We start from the raw sequence: 22,754 nt of genomic DNA, 5'->3' as shown, positions 1-22,754 counted from the left end.
TCAGGTGTTCAAATACTTATGTTCAGCAGTGCAAGACAAATAAATTCTTTAAAAATCATACAATGTGATTTCCTGAATTTTTTTTTTTTAATTCTGTCTCTCAGAGTGGGAATGCACCTACAATGTGAATTTCAGACCCCTCCATGATTTCTAAGTGGGAGAACTTGCAAAATCGCAGGGTGTTCAAATACTTCTGTTCCTCACTGTATGCACGGTTTAGATGTAGTTTTCCAGATAGATATATACAAAAGTATATTTACAGATATTGTACTGAGGGTTGTCGTCCTATTATACAGTCATGGGTTAAGTGTTCACCCTCCTTTTGACCCATGAGGTGTACAGGTCCTCCATGGAGGGCAGGCTCTTCTGCAGTCCCGACTGTCTGCTGAAGTCTGTACTTGTCCTGTTTGGTTCCTGAGCCAAACCAGACAGTGATGGAGGTGCAGAGAACAGACTCGATGATTCCTCTGTAGAACTGTATCAGCAGCTCCTGGGGCAGGTCAAACTTCCTGAGCTGGCGCAGGACATTCTGCTTCTACTACTACTTTTTCTATTTCTAAGAATATGAATTTAAGCACATATTGCATGTCTATATTCTTTATTCTCATTTATCTCCTGTAGGAACTCCTTGAATTTCAGTCTATTCTACCTTCCTTCCTTTCTTGCCAGTGCAGTTATGACTTGGTCAGTGTTCATAATATAACTAGAATGTTTTATAGACATAGACATAACCTAGACTAATTTATGATTGTATAGTATTACTAGCTGCTTGGTAAATCACTCATCCTGGATCATTATTCTCCCCTTGTGTGAAATGGCGTGACAGGAAGTGTTCCACAGTGCTACAGGATTACACAAAATCTGCCCACATACTGCACTGTCTCTCCTCTCTCTTTAATTTTCACATCCAAAAAATGGTTTAAAATGGTCTTCTATTGCTCCTGATGCAGAGGGGTGGTTTCTACTTTATATGAAGATGCAGGAGCACGCACACACACACACACACACACACCACACACACACACACAAACACACAGGGTAGTTTTAAATAATATGTAAAACTCAATCATCTCATACTTCAGGCCCAGGTTTCACTGGTTCTGTGTAGTCACCTGCCAGGGAATCACGGAGCAAAGAGAGAAATAACATTTAAAAGAACTAAAATAAATTAATAATAAAAATCTAAATAGTAGTTAGGTACCAATTTTACACATAAAGAAAAGTTATTTTGAGTACCACTCAGCCTGTGAAAGCAGTTGTATCAGTCTTCTTTGGCTCTGCAAGGTGTTTTCAAAGGTCTATTACAAACCCAGGGAATCACATTTACTCATGTCGTTCCATGTGTTTCTGCAGGTGCTGCTGAAGGACCCTTTCTACATTGGACTGAGGCATAAGAGAGTGCGAGGTCAGGTGTATGATGACCTGCTTGATGAATTTATGAAGGCTGTGTCAGACAGGTATCCTTCACTTCCCCATTTGCCCACTTCCTTTTTTTATGGTCTGCTTTGTCATCTTAATACAGACAACACATGGTACTTTTAAAAGAATAATGTTAAGTGGTTTACCATGGTCAGCGCATGTGATGCAGCCAAATCGTGTGGGATTCAGTCACTGGTGATTCAATTTTGCCTTCTTTGACCTAAGTTTGGTTGCTAAGCTATGTCTAATGGCAGTATCAGCTTACTGAAAAGTGATCAGAGAGCCTTGGTAACCACTGGAACTATTGATTCTACTGGATGGGCATGGTTCATTGGCAGTATAAAATGATATATTCTGTAACTGTCCATAATGATCTGACTTGCTTATCAGTTCAAAACCACTCAGCAAACTGCACTCTCTTCAGTGAAGGAATTAGAGCTTCTCTGTGGGTTGCAAACATGATATCTAGAAGTGTAGAACCTGAAAGCTTAGTGAATATAATTAAGCAACTAGTGGGAGACCTCTCTGTTTTGTTTTCTCTGTCTTCCCAGTACAGGAAAAAATAGCTAGCCATATCTTTCCCAAGCACAGGGGATGCATTATTTACATGCTGTCTTGTGCAGCAGTGCATCACAGTGAGGTGACAGTATTTGCTTGTTTGACTTGGAGGCACAGCAAGCCGTTGATGGGTTGCATATGGTCTGCTGATCTTATCTTTTCATATGCTTTGAACTGACATTTTGAGAGTTGGGGCTCGTTCTCTTTGTGTTTACTGCAGTCCCGTACTTGATAAGATTTTTGTGTGCCTTTGCATGCATGCGGACATGTCTGTGTATGTCTTCGTCCCTATGTGCCATGGAGCCATCACTGCCACACACACACACACAGGCCTGGTTAAGCTTCATCCAAATCCAGAGAGACCAGAATGCAGAGGGAGAAGCTCGGGTCTGGGCCCCCTCCAGCTGGCAACAGGAAGCCATGACTCTAATAACCGGGTGGCTTCTCAACTATAGGGAGCAGTGATGCTTTTTCCCTGAAGGAGCCAGATTGGTGGAAAATGAATAATTATGGGCTCAGAGAGTGAACGAATGATTACAGCTCTGCAGTCTTTTAAGTAATATTCATGTTTAGATAGAAGCTAAACATGAACTCAAATGCTCCACATTGACTCGCCATCAGTAAGCAGAAGTCTAGAGGGATTTTTTTAATCTACCATTTAAAAATACTTCCTAGATGAAGAGGACTGGTTAGTGATGCAACCGAATGTTTGATTTCGTCTCATGAACAGAATCTGCCCCTGTTGAACAGTCTGCACACGCTGTCTACAGCTCTTGTCTTCAGGCAGACAAAAAACACTCTCATCATCACACTGCTGCTGAACACACCCTCAGCACTTTAAAAGGATGAGCCAAGACTCCACTGTGGATTTAAAACTTTGGACTGAGGTTATCACTCACCATTTTGTCACATTTCATCACACTTAATCCCTGCTGTATTTTGTCCTGGTGTGTGCAGAATTCTCTGTATCAAGGTGCTGAGATGATGATGATGGTGTTAACAAACTACACACAAGTACTAGCTAACAATCCAGTTACTTGGCATCATATTTCAGCTAAAATCATGCTGTAACTTAATTCGAGTTATTATTTAGTGAGACCACATAAGCCCCTGCCCCACCCCCACAGGCCTCCCTGTTGCCACAACAACCGCCACACGTAAACCGAGTGTCCTGCGGAACAGCACACGCGCCTCTTGACCTGGCTGTGTTCGACAGACAGGTAACGATACTGTGCCCTGAGCCTCTGCAGGCTCTGTCATCTTAATGTAAATGTTACACAAATAGGAGTAAATAGTGCATTTGTTGGAATTATTTTCAGCTGTGGATTAATATACATTTGGTGTTTTCATGAATAGTTTGGCAGCCGGTGCATTTTGGGAAACAAACTAAAGTGTGTGAAGGAGAATGTCACCCAGCGCAAAGGTTTGGCTCATTGACATATTATAATAGTTTGTTTTTTTTTTTAATCACCAGTTTTATTCTTTAAAATAAAATAATTAAAGTATACTAGCAGACATATAATTTAGTCAAGAATACTTTGTGTCATGATGTCAGAACTGTTCATGTCACAATTGGTTGTACAGTGTTGGACAGAACAGGCTCTAGGGTGTTCCTCAAACAAATCTGGTTAGCATGAAACCACTACATGAATGTCATCAGCTATTTTAAACTCTTGGCACTGAGAGAATACGGAACAGTCAGTCAGACCAACAGATGGATGGAAGGAAAGATGGATGGATGGAAGGATGGATGGCGCAACAGAGGAGAGGAGAAAGAATGCAGAATGCGTCTGCCTTTAATGACGGCTCAGGGATTTGAGAAATAATGTGTGCTGAGAGATGTTGACTCTCTGGAGAGTGAGAGAGGGCTGGGGTTTTATTAAGGCCTGATCCACAAAGCCCCATAGGGACAGTGGGTAACAGACAGCCTGTGTGTGTGTGTGTGTGTGTGTGTGTGTGTGTGTGTGTGTGTGTGTGTGTGTGTGTGTGCGTGTGTGTGTGTGTGCGTGCATGCAAAAACGCACATAGACACACACGTTTGACAGCTGTGTTTGGACAGAGCACCCTTGTCTGTGACCTTCTTTGCAGTAGTCCTCCCTGTGCTCCTGCTAATAGAACCTCTTCGTACCTTCTCCTGTGCTTGTCCTCTGACATCCGTCTACTTCCTATTCACATGAGATTCAGGTTGCATCAAGTCTCAGATGAAGCCAGATTGTGTTTCCTGAAGGAGCTGGGTCTCTCATTAACTACCTCGTCCTACAGATTGGCCCTGACAAAACACCAAATGTCTGAGTGATTCACCACATGGGAAGGCGCTTGCTGTCTCATGTATCAGGCCCTTTTTTCATACTGTTAAACAATAGTAACATCACAATCATTTATTGTCAATACTTTGGGCTGGTTTGGCAGTAAGCACCAAGAAACCCTGCACGTATTGCCCTAGAAAACAATGAGTCTGAGTGTCTGTCTTCCATTCTACTGGCCATATTATTGTGGCAAGTCATACATCACAGTGAAATAAAGGGTTCAAGCAGAAAGGAGCTGTGTGTCATTCTGGCAGCATCACTCAGACAGATCAAACAGGCCCAGGACAGGAATGGGGCGACTGCTGTCTTGTCTGCATGGTGTGTTCGTGTTCTGCTTCTGGAAGTCTCCAGTTTCCAAATCAGTCAAAACACCTGCTTTCATATGATAATCTACAGAATGCTGCATGAATGAATGATTGGTTTACAGACACTGCTCGCATTATTTTGGAGCTTTTAGAGGTCTCAGCTAGTTTGTTTGTTTGTTTTTTCTTTATGAGTGATGCAGCCGTACAGAAGCAAATATTTCCTCCCAGAGTTAGAACAGTGTGGATAATGTTTTCACTATTTTGAAGTGGGTGGGGCTCAGTTGGCAACAGGTGAAGTCACAAATCAGGATTTGTCAGTAATAAAACTAAATGTGATGACAGGTCTGGGGTTGTTGACTTGTGTTGTCATCCCTAGGTATTAATAAATAATAACCAGGGATGGCATCTACATGGCGTTTGACCTGCAAGTACCACAAGTCTGCAATATGCAACTTTAGTTGACAATAGAACAACAAAACTTTATTCTTTTCCTCTGCTGTTTTTATTTGTGTTTCTGCACAGACTGGGAAACCGGAGCAGTCATATCAGTTCTGGCTGTCTCTGTTTTACATCCTTAAGCAGGTGTGAGAGAGTTTTTGTTTTGTTTTCTTTAATCCCGTTCCTTCATCCCAATGAGTATCTGAATGCTTTCCCACCAGGCCCCTTTTGTCTCAGAGCTCTCCAAGCAGACACTGCTGTTGACAAAGCACTGAACCAAGTGATGGAAATCTAGCCAGCAGGGTTACACAGTCTCTGTTTTTATACTCTAACAGTCATGAGAGGTGGGGAGCAGTCTGAAAACTGGAGTTCACAACAAGTCCTGACCTTTGGGCTTGGAGCCCTTGACCATTATGTTCTCATTGCCAAAGTGAATTCCATCTCAAACAACAAAGCAATTGTAATTGTAACAGACTGTAAGTACATATTTGTGAGTGAATAATAGCTTTTTATATTGTTTATTAGCTAATGAACCTCAGCATAGTGAGAGTACTGTATGTGTGTTAACCTCACATACCACATCTCCTGTAGGCTCTTCTCTATCAATTTATAAACACTGAATGAATCCAAAACGTCATTACTGCTCCCTACTATCTTAACATTATTTTTAAAAATGTACATCAGACTTTTATAGCTATAAAGATACACCCTTCTTTTCTAGCTCAAACATGAATTGCTATTGTAGAATACTTTCTGTGAGAACAATCTCTGCCCTGATCTTGCTGCCTTTCTTCTCCACTGCTGGGTGATAAAAGGATTTCTCATAGCACAGTCAGGAATACGGTCTGTTGTTTTTCATCTTTTGGGTGTGCCCTGCCTTGCTTAGCTTACTGCCCTACACACTTCAGCTTAGATCCAAAAGCAAATCCTGCTCCATTGTCCAGGTTTTTTTTGGGTTGTAACGGGAAGACAAGAGACTGTCAATCAAAATAGGGATAACAAATACAAATGGGAAGAGAGCTGGTCTATTCAGTGTGCATGCACACAGTCAAAAACATTCCCCCCCTTCTCTTTATTGGCTCAGGACGTGGACCAGAGAGCTTTTTGGGAAGATGTTCTTTTCTTGCTGCACTCCCACAGCCACAGATGCTTGTTCTGTGGCTTATGGTCAGTGGATGCCTATAAATATGCATGTGTTCACAGCTCAGTCATTTTCAGATCTGTGTCACTGTGATTAAAAAGTATGAATTTAGTGTTTGACAGGCCACAAAATCCTCTGTCTTTATTGTATGATGAGAATAGTTGCAGCATATTCAGCATGATTTTCCTGTTCTGCAGAGAGCTGTACTTCTAAATCTCACTGTCTGGACTCTGCAGGAGCAGCTTGTTTCTGTGTGAACTCATGTGACCCCTCCAACAGCGAGCTGCACCAAACCATACCAGAGGGTGCTGCACTGGCACCAGGGCAAGGCCACGTCTCTCCCTGCCTGTCTCCTGTCTCCGTCTCCTAAAGCTCAAACACAATGAAAAGTTTATAGCTCCCTTCTTGGCCTCATTATTCCTCCTCTTCGCACAAGCTCTCAGTACTTTAGTGCTGCTCTCTGCTTGATAGAAAACACATTTCTCTCCTCAACGCTAATGCCTCGTTGGCAGTATGTCAGCAGGGTGGTCAGTCTCTGCATTAGGTATCAGGGTCTTGCAGTTGTGGCAGAGGGAAAGATAAACACTGACTCTGCAGTGGCACTTTCTCATCAGGACATTATATTTTATTACATCTGAACCCAGGTCACTTCTCATCCTGCCTTTCTTTTTTCTTGTTGTGTTTCTGCTTAGCTGCACCCTCCTCCTGCGGAAATTTTAAGCAGTTTAGCAGCCATTGTGACAAGTGGGAAACCACTTTAGTGAATGGTACAAAAACAACACATGAGGTTCCTTGTCTTTACAAAGTATGAAACACTTTTATGAATTCTGGGGGGAAACAGAGATGGACCATCAAGAAAAAGAGGAAAAAAAAACAAACTTTAATTATGCAAACAAATGTGACGAGGAAGGATCTAAAAACATACATCCTTTGCACTGCTCCCTGTAGTTCAGTTAACTGACAGGACCAGCCCTCACTTAATGAAACATGAGCTCTGGTGTTTGTAATACTGGTTTCAAACCTGCCTCGCCCTCTCCTCTCATTGTGTCTATCTGAAACAAAGAAACCACAGTCCTGCTAATCTACTGTATCTGTACATTCAGGGTGTGTCACATTGTTCCAAGACACATCAGTGTAGTTATAGCCATTATCTTCTGCTTTTGTCATTTGTTTTTCAAAAAAGATCAGTCTTGGTTGTTTTTATTATTGAGTATTATTGAATCTTAAAGGTTTTTTCAATCTTGTTTTAATACAGTTTCGTCTTGTCTAAGAATTTTTTAAGATAATGACCATTTGATTAAAAAACTTCCTCAAATAACAAGTGTCCAATCACAGCTTAACACTGGAATTTGTGGAATTTCAAGTTAAAAAACAGACCCATTCACAATATGACATCCGCTGCAGTGTCCTCCTGCTGTTTGGAGACCAATCCTTCTACCACTGTATAAACAGCATTTTTCTTGCATCTGCCATCAGCATCAGTGCTTTTTGTTATCCTGCACACTTCACCTTTTCCGACAGCTGCAAACCTGCCGTTCATCTTGGAGTCAGCAGCAGCTGTGCAGCAAACATCCAGTAAAATCCTGAACAGTTTCATTGCTGAAAGGCACTGGAATGTGGGATTCCCATTTGTCACTGCTAAAACTAATTTACAGACTCATGATGCTGAGCTTATGGTTTATTTTTTGTTGTATAAGGTTTTTTGTAGTAGCTTTAGAGTGTGGATACCTGATGGGACCCGTCAGGTTCGGTCCAGGTCGGATTCAGGCATGTAGGTCAAACCTTAGGCTAGATGGCTGGAGCACTCAAATGTCTGTTTTGATTAATGAGAAGGGGAAAAACACCATAGAAACTCAACTACATTGGGCTTGTGTTGGGTCCGGACGGCACACTCTCTGGCATGGGTCGGGCTCGGACAGAAATATACAGCCCGATCCATGCTCTAATAAGTTTATTAGCACAGATAGGTTGTCTGAGCAGCATCAGAGGCTTACTATGGGACTGACTGGGCTCTAGGTTCTTGTCCTTCAAATTTAGTGTTTTTGTGATTCTGCTCTTTTGTGGAGGCTTGACCTCCTTCACTGAAACTTGTTGTGAGGTGCTGCCATAAAGTTGGGAAACCAGGTGTCAGTTTGTCAAACCTCTGTTAAACAAAACGATGTACAAAGTTGTGTAACTTTAAATTTCACTTTAGACAATGCTTTTATTTAAAGAGTATTGCTTTCTAATTAATGTGACACATCTTCCTATAGCTGTGCACATTCAGAAAACCAAATTCAGCCCATTGTTTAAACTTGAGTGCACTGAGAGGCCACCGTCACCTCGCTCATCTCTCATCATGCTGTGTAGAGACAGAGCACCCTCCTGTGGACTGGAGTAAAGCCTATGAAAGCTGTTCTTTCTCTCTCTCTCTCTCTATATATATATATAGTGTATATACACTGCTCAAAAAAATAAAGGGAACACAAAAATAAGACATTCAACTATGTTGTGTTCCCTTTATTTTTTTGAGCAGTATATATATTTGTGTGTGACTGAATGTGTGCAAATGTTTATTTAAAAATGGTCTGTCAATGTTAAGACAAGACTTTGCATTGTTACCTGATATAGATAGTTTTTTAAATGTCTTCTCAAGTTCAGTGTTGGCTCAGTCTGATTAAATGCTGCTCTTGTGTTTACAGGTATGGAATGGACTGTCTGATACAGTTTGAGGACTTTGCAAATGTTAATGCTTTCCGTCTGCTGAGCAAGTACCGCAACAAGTACTGCACATTCAACGATGACATACAAGGTATTTCATCAAAGACAAAGAAAGATAAACGTCCTCTGTCCATGTATCCCATTGAGTCATTGCTCTTTCATAAAACCACAGGGCCAGTGCCAGAAGAAAATATTAATATTTGTGTAAATTAGTCTTGTATAATTTCATGAAACCTAAAGCCATATTTTTACGGAACCCTAAAAAAAGAGAGAGACAAAAATGTAACGTGCTGATGTACATTTGATTTGGAGAAATATGTAACTCAAATGTTGTTTGTTTGTAAACAATGGCATTGTTACATATGTAAATGGATTCTGATATAAATCAGATAGCTCTCATGTTGGTCAGTTATATAATACCTTTTCACATGTATCACTAAATATTTTCTAAAATAGGTTTGTGTGCTTCAAGTATGCACTTACAGGTGTTTCACCCTCATGAAATGTCAGCATGAATGAATGTTAACATTAGTTCAGAATGAACAGAGGAATGTGCTGCTAACAAAGCTAGCATCACATAGTAGGCTGCAGAGTGTCCACAAATCCTCCACCACAGAAACATAACAAGCTCTTTTAGTGGTAAAATGAAACTAAAATGTCTTCTTTTATAATTTGGGGTTATAGTATACAGCATGTTATAAAGAACTGTACTGTGTAAAGTGGGTTATTTGTTCTCTTGTGATTATCTACCTTATTTAGTTTATTTGATAGGATTTAATATCCAAAAATTAAAAAAAAAATGCTTTGGGAATAAGGCAACAGCATAAACAATCAATCCCACAACCTGAACGACAGTGAATGACCTGGACACACACACACACACACACACACACAATACTGTACATATAATAACAACATACTGTTTGTTCCAAATACTTAGAGTAACATTCTAATAGTTATTTTATAGGTTCTGCACAATACATTTCTGTCAGCATGATGGACAGTGTAGGATCACAGATGGCTCCTCAGGAAAATGCTCCAGATGTGGCAACACGTGTGCAAGATGCCACAGCACACACAGACAATGAGCACAGGAAACACGACATACCTTATTTTGCTTCTAGTTGCTCATACAGCAAAAAAAGCCAAAGTGAATTTGGACATATAAGATTTAAAGGCCATAGCAGACAGTTTGTCTGACAAAATATGGGCTGAGTTTTACGATGCTTACAATATGAGTTTGAAATCTCATCAAACTTAGAAGGTTTTGATGTATTAATGGAACCGGTCGAAAAGTTGGGCAGTGAACACTTAGTGCTGAAATGCATGATGCTGGGGGACCCTGTAAATGAACAGTCACCTGTTTAACAAATAACCTGCTAAGACCAAAGCACCTCAGCTTCATGCGTAGACTGAAGCGATATTTAAGAGACAATTGGCCCTGGGTGCTGACAGCCTCAGTATGGGCTTACAGATCTCAAACTTTAATTTATGTTGTACCCGTTTGATGCCACAAACAAACAGACCTAGAAAAAGTCTAAAACAAAGGCTTTAACAGTATCTAAGAACTGCCCCAACATAATATAGAACAGATGGTAACCTGGTTGTCAGGTGGGGCTTCAGCTCTCCAGGCCACACTGTGGTCAGCTCAGGGGCATGATGGGTGTGTGTGGTTGTTTGTCTACATGCCCTATGATAGACTGGTGACCTGTCCAGGGTGGACCCCTCCTCTCGCCCAGTGTCAGCTAGGATCGGCTCCCTCCCCCCATGATCCTGTTCAGGAATAACCAGTATTGATAATGGATGGATGTTTAATTCAGACTGAAACAATACTGGTTACATTTCAGATTAGAATTGTTTAGTAGAAAGTCAGCAGGTGCTGTTAAGTAATGTACAAATGTATTCATCCAGGGACTAACACTAACAGCAGTTTTAACATACTCTTCTTATGTTGTTTAAGTGGTGTTTTCATTGGCGATGTTTGTAGGCTCAGCAGCAGAATAGTTCTCAGTTTTAGTTCTGGACAGACAAGAAAACTTCAAAAGATAGATTTTTAAGTTTAAGATTCCTTATTACTCCACTTTGTTATTAACCTGTGGAGTAGGTAGCTGAGGTAAGGAAGGTTTTGAAAACCTGAGGCGCTAACAGTAGTGATCTGATCTGATGCACTGTAGCTAGCAGGTGACTATCAGATCTAATAAACTGTGTAAACTGTCAAAAGGTCATTATGTGGTAACAACTTGGAGTCAGCAAAATCTTATGAGTAAACTATTTAATTAAACACTTATAAACCAGTTTAACACTCGCCGAGTTTGTCATCTATGTGCTCAGTCACACCTGAATTAACAGTAAGAGAATGCATTTATTGGATGGGATTTTATTATTGAACATTGCCATAAAGAGCCCAGATAACCAAGTATGATTTTTAGTTATTTAGTTTCTGTCAGTCATGATTTTATACAGTCAACTCATTGTTTGCCATCCTCCCAGTACAATCCAAATATAAAACAGAGGCCGTGATATGGGACAAACCGACACAGTGCGGACTGGGTTTTGGAGTCGGGTTGTTAACATACATGTGTTTTTAGCTGATGATGATGTACAGTACACACTGAGTGACCACACCTTAGCCACTGAAATGCAGAATAATACAAAGGTTAAGTTGGTCAGTTCTTCTAGCTCATTTAATTTTATTGATAGAATGTGATATAAAATAATAAATAATCTTGCTTTTGGTATAAGGCAACAGCAGAAACTATCATGCTAGTAAAATGTATTTAGATGAGAAACAAAGAGAGACACTCTGAGCAGTCTCACAACAACACTGTTTTTAAAAACACCAGTAAGAGTAAAGTAAATCATAAAGCATTGTAAAGAAGCATTAATGTAAGGAACCCATGTGGAACACTGGAAAGAATACATGTGGCAGTGTAGATTAGAATGTTACCTGGCCCTAAGAAGACATTATGAATTGGCAGAATATTTCTTTACTGTCATAGATAAAAACAGGTGCTAACCACGTACAGGCTCAGCGACCACAAACTGGCAATCAAAAAAAGGAAAACACAACCAAAAGACAACAGAATATGTGGTCATTAATGTTTTTGTATCATATTCCACAGGTACCGCTGCAGTGGCAGTAGCTGGACTCTTGGTTGCCCTCCGCATCACCAACAGCAAAATGAGCCACCACACCATAGTGTTCCAAGGTGCAGGGGAGGTAGGTGCAGCATACGTTAAGCAATTCTGGTTTTGGACACTAAGCTGAACAGCGGCAACAAGATGTGATCAGAAGATAATGGGAAATTGCATTTCCATTAATTTCTCAATATCTTAAGTCAGTTGTGTTTTTTTTTTTCTTATAAAAGTTACATAGTCCCATTTTAATCAAGGGGTTCATTAAATTGGATGGAACATTTTGAACAGTTTTAGCCTAAGAATGCTCTGGACTGTTTAATTTATGTGCAAGGGAATGATTTGCATGTATAAGTTTATTACCTTTAAAGCTACAATATGTAACTTAAGGTAGCACTAGCATGAAGCTCCAAATCACCCCACTCCGCTCTGCCCACCACTCCCTCTCCGTGCTCCACTGTGCTCCACTATGATCTGTTACGCTCCACCATATTCTGCCCAGCTCCTTAGATATTTGTTGTTATGAAATTACATTAAATGAAAATGCAACAAAACTTACTGGTCAAGCAGAAATAAGTGAAAATCTCTGATCAGTTAGAGAGGTCAGCCCCTCTCAGAAGCTTTCAGAAACTAATATCTCTGTACTGCTGCCAGTGCTGCTCAGTGAGTCTGGGTCACAGGAGGCGTTGACCGCACATCTCCACATTAAGACCGGTTTTGGAGAAGATTTCTACAAAAAAAGTCACATACAGTGCCTTGCGAAAGTATTCGGCCCCCTTGAACTTTGCGACCTTTTGCCACATTTCAGGCTTCAAACATAAAGATATAAAACTGTAATTTTTTGTGAAGAATCAACAACAAGTGGGACACAATCATGAAGTGGAACGAAATTTATTGGATATTTCAAACTTTTTTAACAAATAAAAAACTGAAAAATTGGGCGTGCAAAATTATTCAACCCCCTTAAGTTAATACGTTGTAGCGCCACCTTTTGCTGCGATTACAGCTGTAAATCGCTTGGGGTATGTCTCTATCAGTTTTGCACATCGAGAGACTGAAATTTTTGCCCATGCCTCCTTGCAAAACAGCTCGAGCTCAGTGAGGTTGGATGGAGAGCATTTGTGAACAGCAGTTTTCAGTTCTTTCCACAGATTATCGATTGGATTCAGGTCTGGACTTTGACATAGCCATTCTAACACCTGGATATGTTTATTTGTGAACCATTCCATTGTAGATTTTGCTTTATGTTTTGGATCATTGGCTTGTTGGAAGACAAATCTCCGTCCCAGGATCAGGTCTTTGGCAGACTCCATCAGGTTTCCTTCCAGAATGGTCCTGTATTTGGCTCCATCCATCTTCCCATCAAGTTTAACCATCTTCCCTGTCCCTGCTGAAGAAAAGCAGGCCCAAACCATGATGCTGCCACCACCATGTTTGACAGTGGGGATGGTGTGTTCAGGGTGATGAGCTGTGTTGCTTTTACACCAAACATAACGTTTTGCATTGTTGCCAAAAAGTTCAATTTTGGTTTCATCTGACCAGAGCACCTTCTTCCACATGTTTGGTGTGTCTCCCAGGTGGCTTGTGGCAAACTTTAAACGACACTTTTTATGGATATCTTTAAGAAATGGCTTTCTTCTTGCCACTCTTCCATAAAGGCCAGATTTGTGCAGTATACGACTGATTGTTGTCCTATGGACAGAGTCTCCCACCTCAGCTGTAGATCTCTGCAGTTCATCCAGAGTGATCATGGGCCTCTTGGCTGCATCTCTGATCAGTCTTCTCCTTGTATGAGCTGAAAGTTTAGAGGGACGGCCAGGTCTGTTCACAAATGCTCTCCATCCAACCTCACTGAGCTCGAGCTGTTTTGCAAGGAGGAATGGGCAAAATTTAAGTCTCTTGATGTGCAAAACTGATAGAGACATACCCCAAGTGACTTACAGCTGTAATCGCAGCAAAAGGTGGCGCTACAAAGTATTAACTTAAGGGGGCTGAATAATTTTGCACGCCCAATTTTTCAGTTTTTTATTTGTTAAAAAAGTTTGAAATATCCAATAAATTTCGTTCCACTTCATGATTGTGTCCCAATTGTTGTTGATTCTTCACAAAAATTACAGTTTTATATCTTTATGTTTGAAGCCTGAAATGTGGCAAAAGGTCGCAAAGTTCAAGGGGGCCGAATACTTTCGCAAGGCACTGTACTGTAGTTTTAATATAGTTATTGGCCAAGCCAAGTGCCAAGCCTTGTTGCTTCACCATGATTAGTAAAACTTTCAGATACAAGAAAAATGTTCAAATCAGATGTTGTTTTGATGAGACTAATGAGATTTTGTGTCTCATGACATGTGAAACTAAAGCTACCGAAGCTAGTATGAAACTATCACTAAGCAGCTCCTTCCTCCCTCCTCTTTCTTGCTTTGTTTTTGTCTTGCTCCCAGGCAGCGATGGGGATTGCTGAGCTGATCATCATGGCCATGGAGAAGGAGGGACTCCCTGAGGAAGAGTGCTTAAAAAAGATCTGGATGGTCGATTCCAAGGGTCTTATTGTCAAGGTGTTTGTCTAAAAATTTGCAAACATGTACATATGTGGGCTTAGACACACATAATATTCATGTAACACTGTAGCTGACCAGGATAGACCAGTGAGACAGTGACAGCCCAGCTTTTGCTATGATGTGTCATGTCAAAAAATAATCCCAGAAAGCAGAGAAGATAAGTCGGATAGAAAAAGAAAAGATTTAACAAAAACAAATTCTGAAATGAACTAAACAGGACAGTTTTATGTTACATCACAGGTTAAGCGTCTTAGAGGGCAGATTCTTCTAATCACTTTGGCATGAGATCCACCTCCACAATCATGTAAAAACATTTCCTTTGGCTGGTTAATTTAGATCACAGAAGTCTTTTCTTGGAATCACTGCAAAATGCTCTCCGGAGGATTATGCATCTGTTTTGTCCACAATATCCATCTGTAGTCCCCCCCCTCCTTCCAACCTATATCTCCTCTTCATGTTCATCGGTTTCCCCCTCCTACTTACTCCCTCTTTGTTTGCAGCCGGCACTGAAGAGGAGCTCTTGCAATAAATACTTTAACCCACTCACACTAAAACTGTCATGAAGCATTAACAATGATGCCACATGTCAAACTCAGACATGTTTTTTCACAGTGTCTGGCGACTTTACATATGGTTTCATGTCTTTAATGGCCTCCTCTTCATCTGCTCTCCCCCTGCGTAGGGTCGCGACCACCTGACTCGTGAGAAGGAGAGGTTTGCCCATGAGCACCCACAGATGAAGCATCTAGAGGATGTAGTTCGTGAACTGAAACCCACTGTTATCATTGGTAAAACAACAAGCATGAGTGTTTTTATAAGACATATAGATTTCATACTAACAGATTTTCATACTCTAGATAATACTGATGGATTGAAAAGGAGTGATAGGTTACATTTGCAGACTTTATTAAGAATTTAAGGGGAATGCTCTCAGCCTGTTTTTCAAGTTAAAAGTCTAAAACATTAGACAAGCTCCTAAAGACGTTTTATAAAATGGGATATTTTGCTCTTTGATGGCTGTCTTTCTTAGGTGTGGCAGCTGTTGCCCGAGCCTTCTCTGAGCAGATCATCAAGGACATGGCTTCCTTCAATGAACGCCCAATCATCTTTGCCCTCAGCAACCCAACCAGCAAAGCAGAATGCACTGCTGAGCAGTGTTACAGGTTTACAGAGGTACTCCCACAGGACACTGAGGTTTTGTTTTAGTCCACTATCTACAGTACCTAGTACAATCTCTCCACACAGCTGGAGCAGTAGATTATAGCTTAAAATGGGGGAAGCGCCTGCCACTGTGCTTACATTGAAGGCAACGGAGGCCCTCCCTGTCAGACAACACCTTTACCGTGCTACTCTGTGCTGCAGGGGCGGGGCATCTTTGCCAGCGGCAGTCCATTTGACCCAGTCACCCTGCCTGATGGGAGGACATTCTACCCTGGTCAGGGAAACAATGCCTACATCTTCCCCGGTGTGGGCCTGGGTGTCACTGCCTGCGCCATCCCACATATTACTGAAGAAATCTTTCTTACTGCAGCAGAGGTAACATACTGACATATACAGAGGATACACACCCTTTAAAAATTTTATCAGTAACTCAGTAAATTAGTAAAACCCACTTAAAAATTTTAAACTAAATACTTTATGCAATCAACATAGGCCCTGTGAGTTTTATGCTATTTTATATCACATGATGTATATATGGATAAGTGGGGTTTTCAAGTTAAAGTTCATATAGGTATAGGTCATTTTATTAGCTGGTCTGGATTAACTGGGTTAACTGGTATGTTTTAGCTCAACAAATACAGTATATATATGAACCTGTGACTGTTGAACAAATGTAGAAGACTAAAAGGCACAGTATTTGTTTTTAAACTGTAGTGGAGTAAAAGTATAAAGTAGCATAAAATGGAAATACAGTACAAGTATGTCAAATGTGGACTTAAATACAGTAACTGGGGAAATGCACTTTGCATTTGTACATTGCATTCCACCACTGACTACTGGGTAAGTGGGAAACAATAAGAAAAAAGCAAAGCATATCCAGAGTTTATCACATAAAAGCATCTGTCACTTTAGTTATAACTAAACACCCAAAAGTCTAATAGTACACAGTGTTGTCAAACACCCCACTGCTTCATGCAACACATACTGTATGAGTATGAGAGAGTTATTTTTGTTTTTTACCAGGGTAATGTCAGGTGTGTGTGCTTACTGTTTAACAGGCTCTGGCTCACCTGGTGACAGAGAAGGACCTGGCAGAGGGAAGACTGTATCCTCCTCTCAGCTCCATCAGAGATGTCTCTGTCAAACTGGCCATCAAGGTGGGGGCTCAGTATACACACATCCCACAGCAGATAGACCTTATCATGTCCAATGTTACAAGGGCTTCTGAAACTCCAAAACCTTTCATTTCCCTTAACCTGTGTGTTACAGATCATGGAGTATGCCTATGAGCATAACCTGGCGACACTTCGCCCAAAGCTGTCCGACAAACAGGCTTATATCCACTCGCTCATTTATTCGACTGACTATGAGGAGTTTGCTGTGGACTCGTACCGCTGGCCGGAAGATAGTATGGCTGTGCAGTCGTGCAAACTTTGATGCACTCGACAGAGCAACACAATGAGCCCTGGAGGGGCAAGCTAACTAATGATGTGCAATTTCATCACAAGATGTGATGTTGGGATATGAAAGACTTTGTGTAGATGTTTCTCATTTATATACACTACCAGTAGAACATTCGGACACACTTTCACCTTCGGTCCAATGGCAAAGTGCGTCCAGACTTCGGACTAGTAGTGTACTTCAGTGAAATTAATGGTGACAGTACATTTTGCTGCAAACAAAAATAATCAGTAGAGAGATGTTTCATAAAACAGTAGACAACTTGGTTGTTGTCTCATTATATTTTACAACAATATATTCAGGGAAATTCTTTCACAGGTTACTTTTAACTTTACTGCTTTACTACGAAGTTACTTTATAACTGTGTCAGCTATAATCCACCAACACTTTGTCAAATAAAAAATGATTTGATTAATTCCTCCTTGTCTGATTCTTACATCTGTGCTAACAATTGACAACAATGCATTGAGTATTGGTCCTGGATACAAAAAGGACTTATAAGAAACATATGATATAATTGTTTTAAATAGTACCCACTGAGTTGGTCTCAGAAATCCCCACTCCAAGGTTTCTCTCACAGACGTTTCTGTGCAAGACAGAATGTATAGTCTATACATTTAGTCTCCTATTGACACCACTCACTTCAAATTAATATTTTTAATGTCTTGTTTGCTGAACTCTGAGTAACCAGCTAGAAAATGCAATAGCTGGTGTTTGTGAAATGGGTCACATGGTGCTCTGACACCCTCTAGAGGTCCACCTTTATCACTACAATAGAATATCATACTGTAGCTTTTTATGAACTCTACACATTTTTAAAGTAGAATGTTATCATCAGATACTGAGAGGAGAGATTTAAGACCTATGTAAGCCCTCAAATTGACGAGGACCTTTTGGGGACGGTTCAGTATTATTTGACTCACAGCAACAAATAGTGCACCAGCTGAGTAGTTGTTGCCAAATACTGATTGGTTCACAGAAGTCTAGGAGATCACCTTCCCCCCTGAGCCCTGTCCACTTCAAACCAGTTAGAAAAGCACAGCGAAGCACATCTGACACATAATAACACATCAGTCTACATTATTAATATATTTTACATGCAGTTGTGGAAAAAATGCATTAATTGTGGACTAACCCACAAACATTACAGTTACAGCTCCATATCTGTGGTATACAGTATGGAAGCAAGCACAATAAAAACAGCTGGTGAGTCAAACTGGTGTATTGTCCAACACTGTAGTTTGTGTCTGAATTAAACTGAAGATGATTTTACATTAACTGATCACAGACCAGACAGTCAGTACTATAGGCCTCGGCTCTCCCACTGCTGCTCCCAATCTGAAATCAATAGAGAAGCGACCAGTATTCCAGCACATAAATAACCTTCCTCTGGTGGTGTATGCATTGTAACATGTAACAACATGTAACATTTCTGCTTCATGGGATACACCAAGGGAAACAGGAATGATTTCAGGGAAAGTTTGAACTGAACCCAGGGTGCAAACAAGCATGAGCCACCAATGTACCAGTGTCTCTGTGCGCCAAGTACAGATTTCCATCAGACACACCCCTCTGGGCCCTGTCAGATGAACATCAACACCCCTGTCATGTTACAAATGTGTGTGTTTGAATTGAATTAACAGTATAACTACATACTAACAGTACAGTATTTCTTTCATACAGTTTAACTGTAAGGTGTTTACGTTGGTTTGGTCAGGTTTGTATTCATACTAGTACCACACTTTGCCCATTACTTTGAGCTGTTTCAACCATTTATCCATTTAGACAACTTTAAATTATTTCATCTGTCCAAAGGACATTCGCCCAGAAACGCTGTGGCTTGCCAACACTTTTGCTCAAAGTGGGCTTCCATGGAGCCCACTGTCATTCAGAAAGCAAACGTGAAAAGTAACTAAATGCATTTACTCAACTACTGCACTGAAGTATAATTTTGAAGTATCTGATATTTTACTTGAGTATTTTCTTTTTCTGCTACTTCATACTTTGACTTCACCACATTTTAGAGGCAAATACAATACTTTTTACTCCACTGCATTTATTTGATAACTTTAGTTACTAGTTACTTTTCAGAATTTAATTGACAGAACAAAATAGAGTATAGTTATAAGACTTTATTGATCTCTGGTGGGAAATTCACAAGCTACATATCAGCTCTTCAAATTATGACCATATAAGGTTGTTAAAACCAGCTACACCTTTATCAGCTGTAATATTAGATATAGTGTACACAATGATGCATCAGTAATTAGAATTGAATAATATACATGAATGTGAAATGTGCTGATCTGCAGAATGAGTACTTTTAGTTTTGGTATTTTAAATATATTTTGATGCTAATACTTTTGTACTTTTACTTAAGTGCATTTTGAATGCAGGTGTATTTTTACACTGTGGTACTCCTAGTTTTTCTTGAGTAAAGAATTTAAGTACTTCTTCCACCACTGTCAGAAAGCAGGTATAGGCCAACTGGAGGTCAGCTTGTCTGTGTTTTGAAATCTTGTTGGATTTTCCTCCTTTCGAACTGCACCTTGGAGTTTCCTTTGTAACCTTTACCTTCACCAAGCAGGGCAAATATTTTCTTCAATATTTCCTCATGCCACCAAACAGCACAATGAGTACCTTTCTCCAACACTATTTTTTTTAAACAAGTGTAATTTCCTCCTCCAAAATTGTGCCACTTCACAATCTTTCCATGTACCCTGTGTGCCTTAGCTAACGCTGACTTTCAGTAGATACACTGTAGATCGCTACCTCATCTTTGTCTCTGTCATTTCCAGTCTTCCACATCACCATGCATGGTCACAGACTGGCTGGGTGACTGGCAGCTGTAACTCAACGTCCCTTTGACCTTGTTTACAGTCTCACATGAAATGGCACCTTGCTAAGACCTTGTGATCAGTGCAAATCAGTAAAGCCCCAGAGGGGATGTCGCCTCTGTTGCATGTCTGACATTAACCCCGTAAAACCCCCACCCATCTGCCTGGCCACCGCTAACACAGCTTGTCCTGCTTGCACTCTTGTGGAGCCACAGCATAGTTCAGACAGACTCAAACAGTAGCACACAGTATTTACTCTATGTCTTCTCAGGACATAATACATCCGTCTTGCTGTTACTGCTGTTAGTCTGCTTGCACAATTTATCATTTACTTATTTTAATTTGCCCGCTCACTTCAAGTAAATGTTGCACATATAGTGATTTATGTACTATTCTGACTATACACATGCATTTTTACTCTCACAGTGGACAGGCTGAAATTTGTAGGTTTGAGAGAAACATATAAACACATTTGAGAGACATATAAAAGACCAGCAGAGGGTGCTGTGATCTATTGTTTGAACATTAGTGTTTATTAGCGTCTCTCCTTGCCAGAACATTTTCTTCTACACCTACTACCTTTCCCTGTTTGTCTTTTGCAACTTGTGTCACTAATGACACAAGCTAATATAAATGTAAGCTAGCTTACTGTATACTGTACACTGCTACCTTTACCTTGGAGTAAATTCTTTGCATGATGAGGTCTGTGCATGGTTATTATAGCCTGCATTACAGCCTGGGATGGTGAAGGATGAATTAGACAAAACATATGTAGATAACATAATATTTTGATGCTAACTGAATGAAATATTAGATATAATAATAATTAGATTATTTCAGTATGACTGCTTCAGCTCACCCGAGAAAGTCATATTATTACTCTGCTTAGGTTTCAAAGTGGTACAGACAAGGTGTTATACTGTACCTGCCTTCTGTGCAGTCAGAGACCAAGAGTCAGAGCATCTGTTAAAAGGAGTAGTGTGGGAGATCAGCTCAGTGTACTGTACAGCTGTACTGGGAAGGTAACAGAGGTGGTTGACTGCCAGCATAGTGTTTTTTCCAAATCTAATTTTCTGAGAGGCACTGTTGTGTTAAATGTAAGATTAGATATTAATTTTAGTATCAGTCTTTTATATTTACTTGGTGCCATGTGCACTCTTTTAAGATCTAATTCAATGTTTTGGTTTTTCCTTCAACCTGCCTTTTAGCCAGACACTGTGTCTGTAAATTGCTTTTCTTTTTATGTAATTTACTGCTTGCAAACCAATGATGGTAAGATGATGTCATGGGGTAGGACTGGATAAGTCTGACTTCTTCCTACTCTATTCAAGCATGTACTAGGTATAAGCACATTGATATTGGATTAGCATTTGTTGGATATGTGTAAAATTATGTGTGTTGACATATCAACTGTCTTTACATGCTTGAAAGAATAAATCAAATCAATCACTGCAATATCTTTTCAGAGATCAGTGTCAGTCAGTGAAGAATGTGAACTCTTTGCCATGTCTAATGTAGTTTTCTTTATGAACTCACATTAAATCCTTGAGCTTTTAACCAGCTGTCTGCAAGTGATTGTTTTTGGTATGTGATGCTTTCTTGTAACATTTACAGGCTTAATTGTGACTCAAAAATGGCATAGCCACTTAGGGCAGCATGGCGTGGACACTGTGTCACCTTACTGAATGGTGCCGGGGCAGCACATTGTCAGCTTTAACCCTGAACACTGACCTCTGACCTCTCCATTGAGACCAGTCAGTAACCAGAAGGCAATTAACCTTGAGGGATGTATAACTCTGACACTGTAAAGAGCATAGCTTTATTTAATTGCTTTTTTCCCATTTATGTGACATATTTGTCTCCAGCAGACCAGGATATACCGTATATAAAATAACTCATTCGGTACTATTTGTGGTGTGAGACAACACAAGTTGTTGCACAGAGCGACATTTATGTTCTCAGCAAATTTAGTACCCTGCCTGGCTGGAGGTGGACCAAATGTGGACTATTATCAAGAAACTACCACTGCTCAGCAGCTTCATACCCTTCTGCTGTTTTGTGACTGACTCTGTGAGTAATTTAGAGAGGCACCTTTGTTTCACAGACAGTTCATGAGGCCTGCACATTGTACAGGTTTTAGCTTGAGAGGCAACAGTGGGCGCAGGTTTCTGACAGCCTGTTGTTTCTCAGGCGGGTACCACGCACAGATACCAAGCAGGAGGGCCATCACCTTGACAACTTTTTCATAATTAGATGAGACCTTGCACTCAGCGTGGGGGATTCTCACACTGAAATCTTACATGACATGTGATCACGGCCCAAAGTCATGTTTAATTAGTTTTAGTTGCAACACAGGGTCCACAGACACCATCCCCTGCAGCTTTCTATACTGAAAAATAAGTTCTACTAAAATAGGCCACTTTGTAGCACTTCTGGGTATTTACTGTAGCTGTAGGTTTACATAGCTCAACCTGTATTTTAGACAAAATTTGACAAGTGGTAAGTTTGAGATGAGTCCAAGTTTTTGATCTTTAACACAAGGATTCTTATAATTCAGTCTCATAAGTCAAGAGTAGGGAAATTTAGAATGTTTTAACCTATTTTAGTTAAAAAACACAGTATGTGGCCTTTAGGTGCTGAGCATGTCTGTGCTGCCTTTTGAATGTTGGCACATGCTAGTCCAGCTTGTGCTTAGTATTCTGCTGTAATCTCCAGATGGATCAACACATGCTGAAAAT

General features: G+C 40.3%; 1 protein-coding gene across 1 annotated transcript in view; it reads left to right on the top strand.

The window, feature by feature from the left end:
- The window catches only part of me1 (malic enzyme 1, NADP(+)-dependent, cytosolic), a 91,862-nt gene extending 74,303 nt beyond the window's left edge, over window positions 1-17,559 (top strand). Inside the window, exons 6-14 of the mRNA XM_020621574.1 lie at window positions 1,354-1,457; window positions 8,849-8,958; window positions 11,990-12,087; window positions 14,441-14,554; window positions 15,240-15,345; window positions 15,588-15,730; window positions 15,920-16,093; window positions 16,777-16,875; window positions 16,988-17,559. Of these exons, the coding sequence (XP_020477230.1) occupies window positions 1,354-1,457; window positions 8,849-8,958; window positions 11,990-12,087; window positions 14,441-14,554; window positions 15,240-15,345; window positions 15,588-15,730; window positions 15,920-16,093; window positions 16,777-16,875; window positions 16,988-17,155 (1,116 nt within the window). The 3' untranslated portion in view covers window positions 17,156-17,559. The remainder of the gene's footprint in view (window positions 1-1,353; window positions 1,458-8,848; window positions 8,959-11,989; window positions 12,088-14,440; window positions 14,555-15,239; window positions 15,346-15,587; window positions 15,731-15,919; window positions 16,094-16,776; window positions 16,876-16,987) is intronic.
- The last annotated feature ends 5,195 nt before the right edge of the window (window positions 17,560-22,754 follow it).

The sequence above is a fragment of the Monopterus albus genome, unplaced genomic scaffold (assembly GCF_001952655.1).
Source record: "Monopterus albus unplaced genomic scaffold, M_albus_1.0 scaffold262.1, whole genome shotgun sequence".
In the NCBI taxonomy this organism is placed as follows: Eukaryota; Metazoa; Chordata; class Actinopteri; order Synbranchiformes; family Synbranchidae; genus Monopterus; species Monopterus albus.
The sequence above is the reverse complement of the archived record's forward strand: the minus strand, read 5'-3'. Positions and strand labels throughout refer to the sequence as shown.